The 23,079-nt window shown below is 49.9% G+C and overlaps 1 protein-coding gene across 1 annotated transcript in view; it reads right to left on the bottom strand.

Annotated features, from left to right (window-relative positions):
• Nucleotides 1–23,079, bottom strand: part of OSBPL10 (oxysterol binding protein like 10) — a 162,363-nt gene that overhangs the window by 34,205 nt on the left and 105,079 nt on the right. The window contains exons 7-8 of the mRNA XM_064169540.1: nucleotides 13,802–13,948; nucleotides 804–1,287 (exon numbers count right to left, since the gene is read on the bottom strand). Coding sequence (XP_064025610.1) covers nucleotides 804–1,287; nucleotides 13,802–13,948 — 631 coding nt within the window. The remainder of the gene's footprint in view (nucleotides 1–803; nucleotides 1,288–13,801; nucleotides 13,949–23,079) is intronic.

A 23,079-nucleotide genomic window follows, 5' to 3' on the forward strand; every position in this document is an offset into this window, starting at 1 on the left:
TACTTTAGAAGTTCCATTTGTAAGACTCTCCCATTTTACTTTAGAAGTTCCATTTGTAAGACTCTCCCATTTTACTTCAGAGTTCCATTTGTAAAGCTCTCCCATTTTACTTTAGAAGTTCCATTTGTAAGACTCTCCCATTTTACTTCAGAAGTTCCATTTGTAAGACTCTCCCATTTTACTTTAGAAGTTCCATTTGTAAGACTCTCCCATTTTACTTTAGAAGTTCCATTTGTAAGACTCTCCCATTTTACTTTAGAAGTTCCATTTGTAAGACTCTCCCATTTTACTTTAGAAGTTCCATTTGTAAGACTCTCCCATTTTACTTTAGAAGTTCCATTTGTAAGACTCTCCCATTTTACTTCAGAGTTCCATTTGTAAAGCTCTCCCATTTTACTTTAGAAGTTCCATTTGTAAGACTCTCCCATTTTACTTCAGAAGCTCCATTTGTAAGACTCTCCCATTTTACTTTAGAAGCAAAGCAAGGCAAATAAAAATGCTCTGACACAATATGCTGTCACAAGCCATTGGCTACTCGAACTTTGTCGCATTTGAAGCAGGGTTGTACTTTAACAAACTCCCATAAATATGAGCACATATTTACAGGTAAAGTGTCTGTCATGCTCTATTTGGACAGAACTCTACCTTTGTATTCTGAACTTCACAAAAGCAAATAGCCACAAGATTCAAAGGAAAGGTGAGAGGAAATGCCTGGAATTTCCAGGAAAACATCCCAATTGCTACTGTGCTGACACCCACAATATTAGCTAAACAATAAACCAAAAGAGAAGCACGTTTCTTACCTTCCCCTACCATGGAAACACCTATTGACATGCCCATAAACTTGCTTTTGGTCCACACGTGAGCGTTCACACACATTTTCTTCTCTCTGCATTCGCAGTAAAAGCAAGACACCGGTGGGTGATGGGACACTTGCTCTGCCACAAACCTCAGCTTGTAGCAGGCAGACTGGTCCTGGCCAGACTCCTTGGTTGGGTCCTTAGAAACCACGGAGGCAGCACTAGTTCTGAATGCTTTCACTTTATCTTTGGGCACATCCCAGGAGCAATGGAAGGTTTCGCCAATGATGGGGTTATAGGGCTTCTTGGCAACTGCTCCCTTTCGGCCTTCATGAAAAGCTGTTAGATAATACTCCACAAAGCAGATAATTCTTTCCTCAGGAGTGGCTCCAGCTGCAATTGACAAAAACAGGTCTGGATGGGCCATGAAATTTGCATACATCTCCAGCAGGGATCTTTTCTCCAAAATAAATGTTGGAAGCACTACCTGTATGCAAAGCAGACAAAGGTAGATATGATTTCCCCATGACCATACTACCATGGAGGGAGGTGGGGGGAGGGGAACAGTTAAGACAGCTGCACTTCTGGCCCTGCCAAGTTTCAGGACTGTTTTCCTCCCCTGCCACAGCAATGACCTCCATAGCCAGGCAGGCCACTTGTATCTCATAGTAATTCTGAGCAGCAGCTCACACGGCAGGGATGAGCTGCTCTGCTCACATGGCAATCTGCTTTTCCCTGTCCCCACTCAGTTAACAAACAAACCATTGTTCTACTTGCTTGCTCCCATGAAAATTAATTTACATCAAACATCAACACACCCAACTAATCATAACTCTCCAAAAAGGGAGGCCCACACCCACCCACAAGATGTGTATTTCATATAAACTAGAGCAAGTGCAGAGGGCAGCAAAGCTGGCAAAGGGCCTGGAGAATAAATCCTATGAGGAGAGACTGAGGGAGCTGGGGATGGTTAGTGTGGAACAGAGGAGGCTGAGGGCAGACCTCATTGCTGTCTGCAGCTACCTGAAAGGACATTGTGGAGAGGCTGCTGCTGGGCTCTGCTCACAAATAATTGGAGACAGAACAAGGGGGAATGGACTCAAGCTGAGGCTGGGGAGGCTTAGACTGGATACTAGGAAAAACTCTTTCCCAGCAAGAGTGGAATGCACTGCTCAGGGAGGTGGTTATCAACCCTGGGTGTGATTAAAAGTTGTTTGGAGGTGATGCTTGGAAATATGGTTTAGGGTGCACCTTGTGGAGTAGAGTTATTGGTTGGACTCATTGACCCTGAGGGTCTTTTCCAACCTCAGTGTTTCTGTGTGATTCTGTGATGACCACCCTGTAAGCAGTGGAGAGTGCAGGGGATGCACCTACCCATTCTGTCAAACAAGTCATCTCCCAGTTTCACCCCTGCACACATGGACCACCCACTGCACACAGACTGCATCCCCTCCAGCTGGACCCAATCGAGTGTGTTTCCAAGAACACAACCACGCCAAGGATCCTTCACAAGAGGCTCTATATTTGACTGCCTCTGCCCTACACTGCCGTTGTGTGTGTCATGCCCACCCCATCTCCCAAGCTATATTGCCACCTCTATGATCTCTTGCCACTTCTAGGCACAAGGTACCACCTCACACCACAGTGTGAGATCCTGTAACACTACTGTGGATGCTTTCAACTTATTTCAGACAAGGTGAAACATGCAAAAACTGCACAAACTTTGACATCAATGCCCTGTAAACAGAGGGGCTCCAGAGCACCCCCAAAACAAGCTGGGACTGAGCAGTAGGCAGTCTGCACTAAAAGGAGCCATCCCTGAGGAATCTGGATGCAGTCTTGAGTGCTCATCTAGCAGCCTACTTAGGCTAATGATTGAAGTTTGCAGCGAAACATCCCAGAGCACATCGCAAGACACGCAAGGGCTACGGGCCCCAAAATAATTTGTTCCTTTCCCTTCCTTACAGGGCTGTGGGAATAGAAAGTGAGAAGAAGAATAACAAAGGAGTGTTGGCCTTGAGTTCCCACAGCTGCTGGCTATTTATCTGAGAAAGGACAGGTGAGCAGACATCTCGCTAAGGAGAAAAGCAAGGCAGGGTTTACTAGCTTGTTCTTGCCTAATTATGTTAATGTGTAGCTGTGTGCTCTAATGCTCAAGACTACATAATGAGAGCCAAAGCGATCAGGAGAGAGTCTCTGGCATAATTCACATTGAATTGGCCTGGAGTCCATGTGGCATTGCTTGTGATCACATTGATTTGTGCAAGCCTTGACCACGTCTCCTGCAGCAGCTGACAGGTAGCTGCAACATCTGGCGTCCGAGCAGTGGGACTTGACCTTCCTCTAAGAAGCTGTGAAGTCTCCTGGTGAGGATGTGTGGACAGCAGAAGAGAGAGAGAGAGAGAGGAGAAAAAGCGGGAAGCCGACCGACTTGGTCTCTGCCCCTGACACTGGTTAAAGATGTGCATGCAAGAGTCTGGGGAACCTCACCTGAGCAGCTGAGCGGTCGGGGGGGAGAAGGGGCTCCACGTGTGAAGAAGCAGCAGTGGTGGAAGCTCCCCAAAGGTTTTTCTATGAGAGGTGTCTCTATGAGATGCTGAAGGCTCTATTTTGCTGGACAAAGGAGCAACTTTTTGATCCCCAAAGTGTATGTGGCCTTTGAAGTGGCCACCTGGGAGTCGATGGGAAAGGCCCTGAAGAAATAAACCAGGGCTCCAGAGAGACTGTAAAACTCTTCCTTCCGTTGTGACTGGAAGGGCAGATCCTGCCTCTCCAACCTGATCTCCTTCTATGATCAGGTGACTGCTTGGTGGCTGTGGGGAGGCCTGTGGATGTGGTCTGTCTGGACTTCAGCAAGGCCTTTGACACTGTCCCCCACAGCAAACTGCTGGCTAAGCTGTCAGCCCATGGCTTGGATGGCAACACTCTGTGCTGGGTTAGGAACTGGCTGGAGGGCTGAGCCCAGAGAGTGGTGGTGAATGGTGCCACATCCAGCTGGCAGCTGTCACTAGTGGTGTCCCTCAGGGATCAGTGCTGGGCCAGATCCTCTTTAACATCTTCATAGGTGATCTGGATGAGGGCATGGAGTCAGTCATCAGCAAGTTTGCAGATAACACCAAGCTGGGGGCAGATGTGGCTGGGTTGGAGGGCAGAAGGGCTCTGCAGCAGGACCTTGACCGCCTGCACAGATGGGCAGAGTCCAAGGGGATGGCATTCAATAGCTCCAAGTGCAGGGTGCTGCACTTTGGCCACAGCAACCCCATGCAGAGATACAGGCTGGGGTCAGAGTGGCTGAGAGCAGCCAGACAGAGAGGGATCTGGGGGTGCTGATTGATACCCACCTGAACATGAGCCAGCAGTGTGCCCAGGTGGCCAAGAGAGCCAGTGGCATCCTGGCCTGCATCAGGAATGGTGTGGCCAGCAGGAGCAGGGAGGTCATTCTGCCCCTGTACTCTGCACTGGTTAGACCACACCTCGAGTCCTGTGTTCAGTTCTGGGCCCCCCAGTTTAGGAGGGACATTGAGATGCTTGAGCGTGTCCAGAGAAGGGCAACGAGGCTGGGGAGAGGCCTTGAGCACAGCCCTACGAGGAGAGGCTGAGGGAGCTGGGATTGGTTAGCCTGGAGAAGAGGAGGCTCAGGGGAGACCTTATTGCTGTCTGCAACTACCTGAGGGGAGGTTGTGGCCAGGAGGAGGTTGCTCTCTTCTCTCAGGTGGCCAGCACCAGAACAAGAGGACACAGCCTCAAGCTGTGCCAGGGGAGATTTAGGCTGGAGGTGAGGAGAAAGTTCTTCCCTGAGAGAGTCATTGGACACTGGAATGGGCTGCCCGGGGAGGTGGTGGAGTCGCCATCCCTGGAGCTGTTCAAGGCAGGACTGGACGTGGCACTTGGTGCCATGGTCTGGCCTTGAGCTCTGTGCTAAAGGGTTGGACTTGATGAGCTGTGAGGTCTCTTCCAACCTTGGTGATACTGGGATACTGACTGATCTCTGACTCTCTGACATCTGCTAAGGGTGATGGAATTGCTGCCGTGGTCAGCATTTGCAACCTTCGCTCCCAAGGGGAGCAGTGAGACTTCCATTAACCAAGTCCCCTTACCAGCGACACGGCAGCTGTTCCAAGTGCCCACTGTTTCTCTGCCACCTGCTGCGGTGGGCAGCTGAGCAACCAGCGGTGCGAAGAGCAGAGGAGAAGGCAGGGAACCGGGCACCATGGCTGCAGCGAGCGCGCCCTGCTCGTTGGCCGCCTCCCGGCTTGGCAGCTCCAGGGGAAGGCAGTCCCTGCGGCCTCCCTCGCTGCCCCCTGCGCCTCGCAGCTCGCCCCCAAGACGGCGAAGCTCCGGGACGAGAGACGCACAGCTGGCAGATCCTCCTGACAGACTCCACAAGTTAGAAGGCTAAGGATGAGTATGACGCTGGTTACTGGCTGGGGACAGGGGCTGTAGGACCTGTGGAATGCTCCCACCAGCGTTTCCTGTGGTGACGGGGGTCAGGGGGGAGCAGTGAGTAGTGTCAGCTGCAAACGCTTCAGGGAGCTGGGCTAATTGCACAGGTAAGCCTTCAAACAGGTCCTTCTTAGAGCTGGGCTATTTGCACAGGTAAGCCTTCAAACAGGTCTTCCTTAGAGCTGGGCTATTTGCACAGGTAAGCCTTCAAACAGGTCCTTCTTAGAGCTGGGCTATTTGCACAGGTAAGCCTTCAAACAGGTCCTTCTTAGAGCTGGGCTATTTGCACAGGTAAGCCTTCAAACAGGCCCTTCTTAGAGCTGGGCTAATTGCACAGGTAAGCCTTCAAACAGGTCCTTCTTAGAGCTGGGCTATTTGCACAGGTAAGCCTTCAAACAGGCCCTTCTTAGAGCTGGGCTATTTGCACAGGTAAGCCTTCAAACAGGTCCTTCTTAGAGCTGGGCTATTTGCACAGGTAAGCCTTCAAACAGGTCCTTCTTAGAGCTGGGCTAATTGCACAGGTAAGCCTTCAAACAGGTCCTTCTTAGAGCTGGGCTATTTGCACAGGTAAGCCTTCAAACAGGTCCTTCTTAGAGCTGGGCTACTTGCACAGGTAAGCCTTCAAACAGGTCTTCCTTAGAGCTGGGCTAATTGCACAGGTAAGCCTTCAAACAGGTCCTTCTTAGAGCTGGGCTATTTGCACAGGTAAGCCTTCAAACAGGTCCTTCTTAGAGCTGGGCTATTTGCACAGGTAAGCCTTCAAACAGGTCTTTCTCAAGCAAAGGTGTTGCAGATTACCACGACAACGGCACACAGAGCCTTGCTAGCTCCTGCTCTGCCCATGTCTGCCCTCGCCTAAGGCAGGATGTCCTTGAGAAGTATCCGTTTCTCCCCTGATGGATTCCAGATTTAAATAGAGAAGACTGGAAAGGCTCCCGCAGAAGTGAAAATGACTGCTCCAGTTTACCTACTAAGGGTCCTGGCAGGGATGGGTAGAGCCGTGGAGATATTCCAGCGGGGGACAACACCCCCCACCCCCCCCACCCTTGGTCTCGGATGGCATGGTACAGTTTGAGGGCTGTGCAGCGGTGGGAGATCAGTGCTGGTCCTCAGCTGTCGGTTTCGTGCTCCCTTTCCCCGCCTGGCTGGGGCGCACGGAGAGGCCTGGCACTGGGATGTGATCCCTCTCCCCGAGCTCAGAGGAGCCCTGTGCTGGTTTGAAGCAGGCTAGAATGTTTTGGTGAGAAGGACTAGATTACAGGCTGTGGAAGGAAAGCAGTGGTGATGCCTACTGCACTCATAGGCCTGCTGAGATGTGTAAGAACAAGAATCCAAACACAGATAAGCTCTTCTCTTCTGCTGCTGGGGAGCTCTGAGCTGCATCTCTCTCTCTAACCTGGATTCGTTTTTGGACTAAGCCACTTTGCTTCCTAACCCCCTGGCCCAACCTCCATTCTTCCTTGGGGCTAGGGTAAGGTTGAGAGGGGCAGGGGGAAGGTGCAGGGGTGGTTGAGAGCCCCTCCTGGGGACTCAGGTTTCTGGGAGGGGAGTTCTGTTTCTGTATTACCTTTTACCTTGTCTATGTCTGTCTATAACTGTATCTACTGTAACTATCTGCTTGTATATTGTGCCAGCTGTAAATATAAGCTTCATTCCATTTCCAGAGCTGGCTGAGCCTAGTCTGGGTGATTTCTAAAGTGTGGGGGGGTGGGATACACCCAAACCATCACACTCTTACTATTCAGTAACAGGAACCAATTTAAAACTGAACAAATCTTGAACCCCAGTTCAAATGCTCTTCCTCTAAAACCTCAACTGAAACAGGAAACTCCATCCTTAATCATAAAAGGCTCCACAGAACAACTGACTTGCTTCCACAAAAAGAAAATTGGCCCCATCTTGATTTCTGCAGGAATAAGCAAACTAGAAATAAGCTAATCAGGAAGTGTACAACATTCCTCTTGCCAGCATTGGATTGCTATGTACTTGTGCTAGCACTCTGGCTTCCAAAGGAAAGAGGTTTGCAGCTCTTCTGCAGCCAAACAGAATGCACTGCCCAGAAAAGTGCACTTAGAATCTAAGCTCCTTAGATTGGTTTTGGACCAGACTACAACTTTCACTTAAAAAAAAAAAAAAAATTGGGGTTTCTTTTTTGGTAATTGCCTAAAAAGTCAAAACTGCCTAATTCCTGTTCCCCTGGGAAAAAAGCTGCCATTGCATTCGCATGGACAAAAGAATCTCTCTAGAATAAATACCAAGTTAGTGTCCAGCAACATCATTAACCATTAACAACAGAACAAGAGGGGTTGGAAGGAACCTATGAAGATCACCTAGTCCAACCTCGCTGCTAGAGCATCATTAATACCTCCTTGGGCTTTCCTTGCACTCATGTTTGCAGGAAAAGACCTGGCTGCACTCTAAGAGGTTGGCATCCTGGCCTGCAGCAGGAACAGTGTGGCCAGTAGGACAAGGGAGGTTCTTCTGCCCCTGTACTCAGCACTGCTCAGGCCACACCTTGAGTACTGTGCCCAGTTCTGGGCCCCTCAATTCAAGAAAGATGTTGAGGTGCTGGAACATGTCCAGAGAAGGGCAACAAAGCTGGTGAGGGGCCTGGAGCACAAATCCTATGAGGAGAGGCTGAGGGAGCTGGGCCTGTTTAGCCTGGAGAAGAGGAGGCTCAGGGGTGATCTTATTACTGTCTACAACTACCTGAAGGGGCATTGTAGCCAGGTGGGGGGTGGCCTCTTCTCCCAGGCAACCAGCAATAGAACAAGGGGACACAGTCTCAAGTTGTGCCAGGGTAGGTATAGGCTGGATATTAGGAAGAAGTTCTTCACAGAGAGAGTGATTGGCATTGGAATGGGCTGCCCAGGGAGGTGGTGGCGGCACCGTCCCTGGGGGTCTTCAAGCAAAGCCTGGATGAGGCACTTAGTGCCATGGTCTGGTTGACTGGATAGGGCTGGGTGCTAGGTTGGACTGGGTGATCTTGGAGGTCTCTTCCAACCTGGTTGATTCTATGATTCTATGAATCATCTCTGTTCTTACTGCCTCTCTGGTTCCAAGTGAAAAGCAAGCAGTCTAACAGGCATTCTGCTGTTTTCACTGAGGCTAACAGATACTGGTTCATCACTTGAGCATAATCTCCTGGGTTTGAATTCACCTCAACCTGATTAGATCTGAATGTAACTGAGAAAACGAAGAGCATAAGATGTTGAAAACAGAGCTATTGATCACTGCTACTATTTGCTGTGAGACAAAAGCTGGGGTTCAGCATCATTCTCTGCTTCTTTCACAAGCTGGCCAAGGTACCCCATTCTGAGCTGTCTGCCTCTCAGAGGTACAAAAGCTTTCCAATGCCTTCCTGGACACTGCAGGAAGAAAATGAACTATTTTCACCCCAGTAATATTTAAAAGATTAAGCCAAGGTGAGGGGGTGTGAACAAGCAAACTAAGAACTTATGACAGAGTAATCAGAGTACAAAGTTCAACTACAACAGGTTGACACTTTGCAGAGTAACTAGCAGCCCTTTCACACAGAATGGCAGCCCTTCAGTTTAAGCATGTAAGTGTGCAGGGGAGGTGAAGGAATGCAGGGGAGTGACACCTGTCTGCACAGTCAGTATTCATGGCAATCCATTAGATGCCACTTGCCAACAAATGCAGCAGCCTGGCAGTGGCTCTTGGTGCTATTTTTTACAAGTCCAAAGAAAAACAAAAATTAGAAGCCTGTTTTTCTCCCCAGCAATTCTCATTTTCAATGAGGTTTAAAGCCCTAGGTCAGTCCAGGGCATCGGTTTTGTGCTGTGCTGCTCTAAACTGAACTCTCTCTACACTTTGGCCACAACAACCCCAAGCAGCACTACAGGATGGGGACAGAGGGGCTGAGAGCAGCCAGGCAGAGAGGGAGCTGGGGGTGCTGGGAGAGAGGAGCTGAAGATGAGCCAGCAGTGCCCAGGTGGGCAGCAGAGCCAATGGCATCCTGGGCTGGCTCAGGAGCAGTGTGGGCAGCAGGACAAGGGAGGTTCTTCTGCCCCTGTGCTCAGCACTGCTCAGGCCACACCTTGAGTGCTGTGTCCAGTTCTGGGCTCCTCCATTCAAGAGAGATGTTGAGGTGCTGGCAGGTGTTTGGAGAAGGGCAGCAAGGCTGGGGAGGGGCCTGGAGCAGAGCCCTGTGAGGAGAGGCTGAGGGAGCTGGGGGTGTGCAGCCTGCAGCAGAGGAGGCTCAGGGCAGACCTCTCTGCTCTCTACAACTACCTGCAGGGAGGCTGTAGCCAGGTGGGGTTGGGCTCTTCTGCCAGGCAAGCAGCAACAGAACAAGGGGACACAGTCTGAAGTTGTGCCAGGGAAGGTCTAGGCTGGATGTTAGGAGGAAGTTGTTGGCAGAGAGAGTGATTGGCATTGGAATGGGCTGCCCAGGGAGGTGGTGGAGTCGCCGTGCCTGGAGGTGTTGAAGCCAAGCCTGGCTGGGACACTTAGTGCCATGGTCTGGTTGACTGTCTAGGGCTGGGTGCTAGGTTGGGCTGGGTGAGCTTGGAGCTCTCTTCAACCTAGCTGATTCTGTGACTCTACTGGTGTGTCCTTGGCCACCACAGGGTCTAGTCTGTCCTCATGTAGCTGTAACACTTCGTTGTGGCTGTCTTCCCTCACAATAGACTTTCGGTGTTGAACTCCTCACCTGAAGGCATGGCAACATGAGACATTTCAACAGCAAAGCCACTCTGCCACACAAAATGTGGCTGCCATTACCGTGGGAAATTGATGTGAGCACAGGCACAGCCACGACTAATGTAAACAATCACCCCACAGGACGAGAGAAGATGTTGTCTCTGCTGATACAGTACGTGAAGGGAATGATTATGCATGCAGGACTCACAGTCCCCAAGGTGTCAGAAAAGCTGCTTCTCATGTGTGTGTTAGATTACATCCCATAGCTCATAAACTCAGCTAAAGAAACAACTCTAGGGAAGAAGGCACAGGAAAGGGGCAACATAAAGCATCCTCTGATACTACCAACTGCTGTGCCACAACCACTTTCAGGAGAAGCTGGCTATCATCAAGGCCATCTGAAATCTGCCTTTCAGAGGAATAATGAAGAAGTAGATGAGGTGCAGCCAATAAACCAAGCTTTATTATCACACATTTGTGGCCCTGAGGGTCTCTGTCAGTAAGCAATGTTAATAAAAAAAGCAGCCAGCTGTCTTGCAGTTCATCTTTTGTAACCCACCAAATGGGCAGGAGTGATGTGCACATGTGGCACGTCTCATCACTACTCATCAGATGTGTACTCGTGCATCACAGACTAGAGACTAATCTACCTCCACCATATGCCTGCTCTTCTTTTCAGACTGCAATATATATGCTTGTATTTTACCACACTGTAGATGCAGCAATATTTAGCACTATCCTCAAGAAGCTGTGTTCAAAGAACACAGTGTCTGAAATAGGTTATCACATGCATTTGCCTTTCTGCCTTCCTCAGAAGTGCCTACACTTTCCTAGCTTTCATTAACTGTGCATCTCTGGGGTTTTGCTACCTCTGCTGTGACAGAAGATGACATTGGCAATCAGGGAAGAAAACATTCCTGCTCATCACCCAAGACCAAGCCTGTTGAAGACACAGGAACAACAGAGAAGGAATCTTAGTCTAGTTTAAACATTATGGACCCAGACAGCCTCAGCAAAGCAAAACAGAAAAGAGAAGAGGCTGAGGGAGCTGGGGGTGTGCAGCCTGCAGAAGAGGAGGCTCAGGGCAGACCTCTCTGCTCTTTACAGCCACTTGAAAGGAGGCTGTAGCCAGGTGGGGTTGGGTTCTTCTGCCAGGCAAGCAGCAACAGAAGAAGGGGACACAGTCTCAAGCTGTGCCAGGGCAGGTCTAGGCTGGATGTTGTTAGGAAGTTGTTGGCAGAGAGAGTGATTGGCATTGGAATGGGCTGCCCAGGGAGGTGGTGGAGTCACTGTCCCTGGAGGTGTTGAAGCCAAGCCTGGCTGGGGCACTTAGTGCCATGGTCTGGTTGATTCTATGATTCTGTGAAAAATTAAACAATGGAAGAAAAGCAAAAGCAAAACTGACCTGCACATAACCCCAGGCACGTGAAGAAGTGACAGGTATAAAATACTCACAAATGAGATTATGAACCTCTTGTTCTATTTAGAACTAAACAATTTCTCTGCAGCTATTCCATAGTTATACTTAGCAACAGATTGTGAGATTGCTCAGTCTTTTTAAATACTGTCAGTTCCTCCAAAGCAAGCAGGAAAGACTACACTGAAGAAAGCCTTACTTTGTAAGACAGTGATGGTAAAAATAGATCTTGATTAGTATGAGGATGAAAAGGAAAGCAGAGGAACCCTTCAAAACACTAAACTGCCTGTAAGAAGAATGCACTTTCTGCACAAGCAGAGTTCTCTGGTTATTGGAACTTTTTCTCACTTGTGGAGAGTGTGTGAGGAGTTTTCCTCTTTGTGAGAAGTGAGCTGTATTAGATTGAAGTAGAAAACCTTTGTGGAAGTAAATGGTACACTGTGTCTTTAAGAAATTCACTTGGTTACTTGTTAAGCCCCCTGAGAAGGTTCCACCAGAATGCAGGACATCTACTTCATTGCCAAAGCCTCTCAGAACTTAAGGGAAGTTTCTTAGACATCAAAACTTCTCTGATCATATCAATATGGGTAAGGTCACCATGATACTGGTTCCAAAACCAGAAGGATGCACAAAAGGCCAAACTGGTGAGCTACCTAGCACAGACAAGCACAGTGATACGTTGAAGATGCTAATTTCTTTATCATCCTGTGATTTTTGAAGCTGCCAAGTAATGAAACTGAACTTAGTTCACAGAGCAGTAAGCTGAGCACATATATCCTTCCTCTACGTGACTGCCATTGTTTCTCACCCGGTGCCCCCTGACTTACATTACTATGGGATACACACATAATACACAGCTGCTTTGAAAGAGTTACCCCAGAGAAACAGGGAAGCAGTTCAGGTGGTTTTACCTTTTTCTTTCCCTTCCCCTCACTCCATCTCCCAGTCCTTAAAATATCTGATATGGTCAGTTTATATGAAAGCCTGGAGAAGAGGAGGCTCAGGGCAGAGCTCATTGCTGCCTGCAACTACCTGAAGGGAGGCTGTAGCCAGGTGGGGTTGGGCTCTGCTGCCAGGCAAGCAGCAACAGAAGAAGGGGACACAGTCTCAAGTTGTACCAGGGCAGATTCAGGCTGGATATTAGGAGGAAGTTGTTGGCAGAGAGAGTGATTGGCATTGGAATGGGCTGCCCAGGGAGGTGGTGGAGTCACTGTCCCTGGAGGTGTTTAAGAGGAAGCTGGGCGAGGCACTTAGTGCCATGGGTTAGTTAATTAGAAGGGTTAGGTGACAGGGTGGACTTGATGACCCTAGAGGTCTTTTCCAACCTGGTTAATTCTGTGATTCTGCCTAGGAGGAGACAGCACTCCCTAGCTTCCTTCAGCCACACTCTTACCAAAAGGGCTGAACTGGTTGGCAGGAGAGAAATATGCTCACAGGAATCACATGCACGCACACACATATGCACACACACACATACATACACACATACACACATATAGTATCATAGTATCATGAGGGTTGGAAGAGACCTCACAGATCATCGAGTCCAACCCTTTACCACAGAGCTCAAGGCCAGACCATGGCACCAAGTGCCACGTCCAGTCCTGCCTTGAACAGCTCCAGGGACGGCGACTCCACCACCTCCCCGGGCAGCCCATTCCAGTGTCCAATGACTCTCTCAGGGAAGAACTTTCTCCTCACCTCCAGCCTAAATCTCCCCTGGCACAGCCTGAGGCTGTGTCCTCTTGTTCTGGTGCTGGCCACCTGAGAGAAGAGAGCAACCTCCTCCTGGCCACAACCTCCCCTCAGGTAGTTGTAGACAGCAATAAGGTCTGCCCTGAGCCTCCTCTTCTCCAGGCTAACCAATCCCAGCTCCCTCAGCCTCTCCTCGTAGGGCTGTGCTCAAGGCCTCTCCCCAGCCTCGTCGCCCTTCTCTGGACACGCTCAAGCATCTCAATGTCCCTCCTAAACTGGGGGGCCCAGAACTGAACACAGCACTCAAGGTGTGGTCTAAGCAGTGCAGAGTACAGGGGCAGAATGACCTCCCTGCTCCTGCTGGCCACACCATTCCTGATGCAGGCCAGGATGCCACTGGCTCTCTTGGCCACCTGGGCACACTGCTGGCTCATGTTCAGGTGGGTATCAATCAGCACCCCCAGATCCCTCTCTGTCTGGCTGCTCTCCAGCCACTCTGACCCCAGCCTGTATCTCTCCATGGGGTTGTTGTAGCCAAAATGCAGCACCCTGCACTTGGAGCTATTGAACCCCATCCCATTGGACTCTGCCCATCTGTCCAGGCGATCAAGGTCCCGCTGCAGAGCCCTTCTGCCTTCCAACTCAGTCACATCTGCCCCCAGCTTGGTGTCATCTGCAAACATGCACACACATGCACACACACACACGCACATATGCACACACACACACAGAGAAGGATGAGAAGAAGAAAAAAGTTGTAAAAGAAACACAGTGTCTGTACCCTTGTAAGGTCCATGCCAAGTTTGAGCTGAGAGATGAGATGGAGAATTATACTGCGTTGATCATCCATGACTCCTAAATCCTCCTCTTCATTCTCTTCAGTATCTGTCATTTCATCTTCGACTAGGATCAACTCAGAAGCTGAATGCTGAAATGAAAAGAAGTATTACCACCTGGACAACAGGGTTTTTTCCACTATCTCTGTTTTAAAATGCAGCTGTCTCAGTGGAAGCAAAGACAGCCTATACTACAACCAAGGAATTATGGGAATTTAAAACAATAAGCAAGCAGAGTGAGGGGTCCATAGATTAGTTTGAGCCTATCCTCAAAACAAGAATCAGATGATAAATTACACATTGTCTTCCAATACTGATACTGCAGTGATGCCAGGCAAAAATCACAGCCTGTTAACTGAAGAAGGTAAAAAAACTACTGTAATTGAAGTACACATCTTGGGGGGGGGGGAGGGAACAACACACCCTAAAAACACCCACCCCAAACAAGCCCCAAAGATACTAGATTTTAGTGGGCAAGGCACGGTCAGGAGTCGTTATGACATTTGCAGCTCTACACTGTTTCATACCAGAGTTGTTCAGCTTCCAGAGACACAGGCTGAAGATAAGAACAGGGGCACCACACCATGCCTCTTCAAAAGGAACTTTAGAGCAGAAAAGGATCAACAATCTGTGGTTTTTTCTTTCTCCTCAGGGTTTGCAACATACTACTAAGAGTAATGCAATCAGGTGGCAGTTACTTTGTTCAGTTGATTGATCTCACTCTACACTGGCCTTCCAGATACAGATTCAGGTCAGATTTCCTCCTTCAAAAACAATGGGTTCTGTGGCTGAAGAATGTACAGCCCAGCATTTCACTACTGCCCGGGCTGTGAACAAGACAGGGCCACCTGCAGAAGTTAGCAATCCTTTGACCCCAAAACTCCTGCAGAGTTCTGCAGCAGGTCTGTTTTATTCCAGCGCTGGGTGCAGGCAGGATGGCTCCATCAGTCCTGCACAGCCCATGCTGGCACAAGCCACAGGGTATGACCCAGGAGCAGGCATATTCATAATAGCAGGTAGGTTTATGACAATTAATTCTTGGAGTTCATTAACATAAGTATTTTCCCACTCTCCACCCCAATGCCAGCGATTCCAACCCTGGTGGTCTGGAATGGTTATCTGCGATGAACATCCCACGTAGGCTTCCTTCCAGGGTCTTTCTCATCTCTGGTCAGCAGAGCCTTCTTTGTGGCTGATGTCAGGATATCCCTGCTTCTCCTTTATCTCCTTCCTGCTTTCCTTAGTCACTGCAGGCCTGGGGCTTTACAGGATTGCTTATCAGAGATCTCCAACGAGTAGCTGCAGACACTCCTAGAGTAGCCCTTGTTTAGGTTTGCAGATTATCAACTGACTGCTACAAACAAACATCTCCACAGAGTTTGTATTTTATGGTTTGTCACAGACACCCTCAAAATGAGCATCTGCTCTATGAGACCTTTTTACCAGCTTCCCTGGATTTTTCTTCTATCACCTTCATGCTGAATAGCATTTCTGCAGACCCAGCTAGTTCATGACACAAAATGATACATTTTTCATGCCACTGCATGAAGTCTGCAACTGAAGAGTTTCTTAAAGCCAGCTGATAGCCAGAATTGTTTCTGAATGCTCACATTACAGACCCCCCCTTCAGGAGAACAGCAGCTCCTGGAAGGAGAGTGCTCAGGAACTTAGTTGCTTAGGGATGTTTCCAAGATTCAAATCAAGTGTTGCCTCTTTCTCTCTCTCTCTCTTCTTTATTTTTAACTGAATAGAATGTTTAGGTCACTATTCCCAGAAGAGCAGCTATTTAGTAACATCCAAGGGCATCTGGAAGAGACTTTACAACTACTTTGTTTAGCAAGCAGAACATGTAGATTACACAAAGGAGAATCTGGTGAGCTGTAATCTCAGCAGGGTAGAGCTTTTCAAAGGGACACTACAATCACTTTCTTTAGCAAGCAGAACATGTAGATTACATAAAGGAGAATCTGGTGAGCTGTAATCTCAGCAGTGCAGAGCTTTTCTAAGGGACACTTTACAATCACTTTCTTTAGCAAGCAGAACATGTAGATTACACAAAGGAGAATCTGGTGAGCTGTAATCTCAGCGGTGCAGAGCTTTTCAAAGGGACACTTTACAATCACTTTCTTTAGCAAGCAGAGTATGTAGATTACACAAAGGAGAATCTGGTGAGCTGTAATCTCAGCAGTGTAGAGCTTTTCTAAGGGACACTTTACAATCACCTTCTTTAGCAAGCAGAGTATGTAGATTACACAGAAGAGAATCTGGTGAGCTGTAATCTCAGCGGTGCAGAGCTTTTCTAAGGGACACTTTACAATCACTTTCTTTAGCAAGCAGAACATGTAGATTACATAAAAGAGGATCTGGTGAGCTGTAATCTCAGCAGTGCAGAGCTTTCCAAAAGGACAAACCCATGTTTTTCCCCCCCACTCGGCCAGAAAATAAAAGGCTAGAATGATAAACTCTTTCCTCCCCAAAGGCACAGCATTATTATCCAACTGACACGTTACTAACAAGTTAAATTAACGCAAAGCCTGACAGCCACACACAAAATGAACAGCAGGGGAAACAGCAGAGCCCCCGAGCCTCGCTCCGTTATAGAGTTTAGGATTCATTTGCAGCGTGGAAAAAGCAGCGCCAGAACTTACAGTAGATGCTTCCACAGGAGGCTTCCCTTTGATCCAGCTTGACCTCATTGAGAGCACTGAGCTACCGCCGAAGCACTGCTGCTTCTGTTAGTGCCATGAGCAGTGCTCGCAGCGAGCAAGCTCCTGCGAGAATTAACAGTGCTGGGGAAAACACAGGGAACCTCCTCTCCCCTCCCCTCCTCTCCCCTCCTCTCCTCACTCCCAACCCCCTCCTTTTTTTTTCTGGCTATCCACGAGCTGGAGAGTGTGCACCCAATGTCAGCCTGCTCCTTGCTTCCCAGTCACATGGCGCTCAGATCAGCAGCTTAACTGCACACAGCTCCCACGGGGCAACGCCGCCGCTGCTGCCGCTGTTGCTGCCGCTGCCGCTGCCGCTGCCGCTGCCGCTGTTGCTGCCGCTGCCGCTGCCGCTGCCGCTGTTGCTGCCGCTGCCGCTGCCGCTGCTGCTGCCGCTGCCGCTGCCGCTGCTGCCGCTGTTGCTGCTCCAGTGGAGGAAAGCAGGGAGGGGGCCCAGTGCACAGGAGTGTGCGCAGGTCGGGGGGGAGAGAGCGTTGCCAAGTGAGAACACCTAGCACCTGTCTAACATTTAGTTGTTGTCAGCATCAGAAAATAAACTAATTGCACATGGACAAATTTGCAGACTAAATCCTGCGGAGCTGGGACTCCTGAGCTTGCAGAAGAGGAGACTGAGAGGTGACCTCAGCAGTGGTTATCAATACGTGCAAGGTGAGTGCCAGGAGGCTGCAGCCAGGCTCTGCTGGGTGATGCTCAGTGCCAGCACAAGGGGCACTGGGTGGAAGCTGAGGCAGAGGAAGTTCCATTGAAACATGAGGAGGAATTTTTTCCCTGTGAGGGTGACAGAGCCTGGCACAGGCTGCCCAGGAGGGTTGTGGAGTCTCCCTCTCTGGGATGTGTTCCTGCATGATCTGGTCTAGGAGATCCTGCTCTGGCAGGGGGGGTTGGACTGGATGAGCTTTGGAGGTCCCTTCCAGCCCCTGACATTCTGTGACTCTGTGATACACGAAAGATTTTCCTTTTTGTCCTCAAGACACTCAGCCAGAGATAGAAATCCTTCTGACTCCCCTGCTACAGCAGGTATTAGTCATCCCATGCCTTTCAGTTACAAACAAAACAGCAACTGCCTCTCACTGCTGCTCTGCACAATGCGCACGGAGAGCACAAGCAACCCAAGAGACAGTCAGGTGCTCAGGGAAGTACTCTTGGCATTGCTTCAAACAGGAGATGTTCCACTCATCAGGGAGGATGAGTACAATGCACCATTAGGACCAAGCATGTCTAATGACAGCCAGGACTGCAGTTTGAATGATCTTAGCTACCTCCTGTTTCAAAAGCACATCCTAGGACACCCAAAATCCCACAGCTCTACTACTAGGATTAGCAGCATCCCAGCGACCCTCAGTGAACACAGCATGACCTCACTGTCTGCATCTCCCCTCGTTTTCCAAGAAATGAAGCCTTAAGCAGCAGGTTACAATTTATAACCAAAGGTTTAGAACCAATATCTCCACCCAGGCTATTTCCATAGCCAGCAATTGGCAAACAAAGAATCAGCACAAGCAGACACACCTGGGGTTTTCCTATCAAGAGCAGATGGAACACTGGAAGGCACTTTGGATGACAGAGCAAGCTAAATCATGGAATGGGTTGGGTTGGAAGGGACCTCAATGTTCAGCCAATTCCAACCCCCTGCCAAAGGCAGGGACACCTCCCACTAGAACAGGTCACTCAAGGCCTCACTGAACCTGGCCTTGAACACCTCCAGGGAGAGAGCATCCACAATCTCCCTGGGCAGCCTCTTGCAGTGTCCCACCACCCTCACTGCAACACATTTCTTCCTAATATCCAGTCTAAATCTACCCTCCTTAAGCTTGCAGCCATTTCTTTCCATCCTATTGCTCCAAGCCCTTGCAAAAACTCCCTTCTTGGACTTCTGTAGGCTCCCTTTCAGGCACAGGAAGGCCACTCTAAGGTCTCCCCCAGCCACGTTTCCTGCAGGCTCAGCAATCCCAGCACCCTGAGCCTGTCTCCCTAGCAGAGGTGCTCCAGCCTCCTGATGGTCTTCGTGACCCTCCTCTGGGCCCGCTCCAGCAGTCCTGTTCTAGGCAGACACTGAACTGCTTCTGAAGAGCACAGAAAACAGACATCTCTTTTTAAATAATGCATCTGCTGCTCTTGAAAAGAACAACCCAGTAAGCACTGCAGAGGCTGTGTGGCCACGGAATGCAAACTGCTCACCCACCATGTCCTTGGTGCCATAGAAGTCCAACCAGGTCCCTAACTCTCCTTCCACAGAAAGAGTATGTGGCTAAGTAGTAACCGATGCGTAAAGCACGGAGCAGGCTCTGAAAGATGCTCTTGAATGATTGTCCTCTGAATGTCAGACACCAATGTACATTCCTCTCACCCCCAGGAAGTGTAACTGCAGAACTGCACTTGGAAAGCAGTGATCTGCTCCATCCTTGTGTGCTCAGGGACAATGTAAACACTGGCAGCTCGTGGCTGGGACAAATCCACTCTGATATGGGGCAAGAACCAGCTGGAGAGCTGGGCACAGAGAGTGGTGGTGAATGGTGCCACATCCAGCTGGCAGCTGGCACTGGTGATGTGCCTCAGGGATCAGTGCTGGGCACAGTCCTGTTCAGTATCTTTATGGATTATATGGACCAGGAGATTGAGTCCAGCATCAGTAAGTTTGCAGATGACACCAAGCTAGGAGCAGCTGTGGAGCTGTTGGAGGGTAGCAGAGCCCTGCAGAGGGACCTGGGCAGGCTGCATGGGTGGGCAGAGGCCAATGGCATGAGACTGAACAAGACTAAGTGCAGGGTTCTACACCTTGGCCACAATAACCCCAAGCAGCACTACAGGCTGGGGACTGAATGGCTGAGAGCAGCCAGGCAGAGAGGGACCTGGGGGTGCTGGGAGAGAGGAGCTGAGCATGAGGCAGCAGTGTGCCCAGGTGGCCAAGAGAGCCAATGGCATCCTGGGCTGGCTCAGGAGCAGTGTGGCCAGCAGGACAAGGGAGGTTCTTCTGCCCCTGTGCTCAGCACTGCTCAGGTCACACCTTGAGTGCTGTGTCCAGTTCTGGGCTCCTCAGTCCAGGAGAGATTTTGAGATACTGGAAGGTGTCCAGAGCAGGGCAACAAAGATGGATGGGGCACATAGTGCCATGGTCTGGTTGATTGGCCAGGGCTGGGTGCTAGGTTGGGCTGGATGAGCTTGGAGGTCTCTTCCAGCCTGGCTGATTCTATGATTCTATTGAGCTGTGTGCAGGTCAGCCTGGGCATGAAGAGCACAGTGAGGTTTGGGTGCTAAGCAAACACTGAGCCAGGTACAAACACCCACCAGACAGGGCTTACATCACAGTAAGTCTCCAAGAGCAGGCTGAAGCACCAGGATTTCTCAGAAAGAAATGTGAGTGGAAAACAAACAGATCAGTTCCAGAAATCTCATTAAGGGATTCACTTCACTGCTCGAGGGCCAGGGACGTGGGAGGAGGCACTGGCAGGGATCTGCTTCAGACAGATCGCTTCACCAGAACTGGGATCTATGGATTTAGAGAGGTCACCTGCTGGGACATGAAACAGATGTTGTGCTCTGCATGGCTTCACCAGGAAACAGGCTGGGTCCTTTTTAGCAAATGAAACTCATAGAGAAAGTAATTGCTCCTGAAGCAAACACGCTGGGGGTTGTGGTGGTTGTTTCTCTCTCTTGGCTCTTTGTTTTATTTTCTTCTTCTTTGTAAATCCAGCTGGCAGCTGGTCACAAGTGGTGCTCCTCAGGGCTCAGTGTTGGGACCACTTCTGTTTAACATCTTCACTGATGACCTTGATGAAGACACAGTGTGTCAGCAGTAAGTTGGCAGGTCATACCAAACTGGGTGGCAGTGTTGATCTGCAGGAGGGCAGGGGGGCTCTGCAGAGGGACCTGGATGGATGGGATGGATGGGCCAGTGTCAATGGCATCAGCTTCAACAAGGCCAAATGCCAGGTCCTGCACCTGGGCCATAATAACCCTGAGCAACACTACAGGCTTGGGGCAGTGTGGCTGGAGAGCTGCTGCAGAAAGGGACCTGGGGGCTGCAATAGACAGGAGCTGAATGTGAGCCAGCAGAGTGCCCAGGTGGCCAAGAAGGCCAATGGCATCCTGGCTGGGATTAGAAATGCTGTGGCCAGCAGGAGCAGGGAGGGGATTGTCCCCTTGGACTCAGCTCTGGTGAGGCCACACCTGGAGTGTTGTGTTCAGTTTTGGGCACCTCAATACAAGAGAGATGTGGAGGTGCTGGAGCAGGTCCAGAGGAGGGCAACGAAGCTGGGGAAGGGCCTGGAGAGTAAATCCTATGCAGAGTGACTGAGGGAGCTGGGGGTGGGTAGTGTGAAACAGAGGAGGCTGAGGGCAGACCTCATTGCTGTCTACAGCTACCTGAAAGGACACTGTGGAGAGGCTGCTGCTGGGCTCTGCTCACAGGTAAATAGTGATAGAACAGCAGGGAAGAGCCTCAAGCTGTGCCTGGGTAGGTTTAGACTGGACACTAGGAAAATACTTTCCCAGCAAGAGTGGTCAGGCACTGGAATGGGCTGCACAGGGAGGTGGTTGAGTCACCAACCCTGGGTGTGTTTAAAAGTCATGTGGAGGGAGTGCACCTTGTAGAGACAGGCTCTCAGTTGGACTTGCTGATCCTGAGAGGCTTTGCCAACCTGAATGTTCCTGTGTGATTCTGTGAGTCTTTTGTTTCAGGCTCTCCAGGACAGAAGACACTGGTAGCAGGCTGGGAGTCACAGCACTAACACCTATGTTCCTGCCAGAGGCACACCTGCCTGTTCTTCCCAAGCCTCTTCTGCAAAACCTGTGACAGTCTTCAACTACCCTCACAGCAACAAAAGCATTTCTGATGTCCAGGATGTCTCCCTTGTGCTGGTGCTTCTTGCCCTGCCACTGGGCACTACTGAGAAGAATCTGACTGCCTACTCTTCACTGCCTCCTCCTGGCTATTGACACACATCCATAAGGTGCCCCTAAGCCTTCTCTTATCCAGGCTGAACAGTCTCAGCCCTCAGGCTCTCCTCACATGAAGGGTACTCCAGGACCTTCATCATCTTTGTCTGTGCTAGACTCAGTCCAGTAAGTTCATGTCTTCCTCACACTGGGGAGCCCAGAAGTGCAGACACCACCACAGATGTGGCTTCACCACGAGTGAAGCAGAGGGGAAGGATCACCTCCCTCTACCTGCTAGCAATACTCCTAATGAAGCCCAGGAAGCTGTTGGCATTCTTAGCCACCAGGGTGCATTGCCAGTTCACAGCCAGCTTGCTGTCCACCAAGCTCCCAGGGTCTCCTCTGCACAGCCCCGTGGGCCCCAGGCTGCACTGGTGCAGACATCCCCTTCTGGCCCACCAGCCCAGGTTCTTCTGTCAGCTACCAACGAGCCCTCTGCCCCATCGTCCAGGCCATTAATGAAGATGTGGAACAGTTCTGGCCCCAGTGCTGAGCCCTGGGGTACCCCACTGCTGACTGGCCTTCAGCTGGATGTCATGCAGCCCTCTGGGGCTGCTCATGCAGACCATTTTTAATCCACCTCACTGCCTACCTATCTAATCCAGTCTCTGCTTTTCTCTGAAGGTATTTCAGAAGACAGGGTCAAAAATCATAGCCAGGTCCAAGCAAACAACATTCACAGCTGTCTCCACGTGCATCAAGGCAGTCACAGCACTGTGGAGGGCTACCAGCTGGTAAATGACTCTTTCTCCTCTGTAAATGCATGCTGACTGCTCCTGATAACCTTCACCTCCAGGAGCTTGGAAATGCTCTCCAGGCTCAGCTGCTCCACTACCTTCCCAGGCGTTGAGGAGAGGCTGACCAATGTTACTAGAACATCCCTAGCTGTTCATTCTTGCTCTTCTCAAAGACAGGAGTGACATTTGCTCTCTTCTTCATGAACTACTCCCATGACCCCTGAAAGACAATAGGTGATGGCCTTGCAATGACATCAGCCAACTCCCTCTATGCTCGTAGGTGTATCTCATCATGCCTCAGTTACATAAGTGCAGCTTAGCTGCTGCCTAACCTGTTCCTTCTCCATCGGGAGTATGTCTTCCTCCAGATTTTCCCTCTCATCTGAGAGGGATTCTTGCAGACTGATGCCACCAGTACAGAGTAAGGCATTGCATAACAGCCTTTTCTCCACCACAGGAATCAGCAGAGCCCATAAGCATCCCAGCAGAGGGACAAGGAGGACCTGTGTAGGACTGCAAGGCAATTAAGGCAACGTAAGGCAATTCTTCATGCAATCACACCAAAACACTCTAAGCTTTTTCACTAAGGCCTGAAAAGGTGATGTAGTATGAAAGGGGCTGCAGGGGATGGATGAATCTCGAGAACTTCAGGCATCCAGATAAAACCTCATCATTTAACCATATTCCAAGGGAAGCAGTCCTTAAGTCTTCCTACAGGCAACAGCTACTCAAAAAAATAACACTGCATGAAACATTTCTGCATGCAGAAAAAGCCTGAATAAATCACTTGCAGGCCTTGCTCAGGAGCAACACCAACCTGAATTA

This window comes from Pogoniulus pusillus, chromosome 32 (assembly GCF_015220805.1).
Source record: "Pogoniulus pusillus isolate bPogPus1 chromosome 32, bPogPus1.pri, whole genome shotgun sequence".
NCBI lineage: Eukaryota > Metazoa > Chordata > Aves > Piciformes > Lybiidae > Pogoniulus > Pogoniulus pusillus.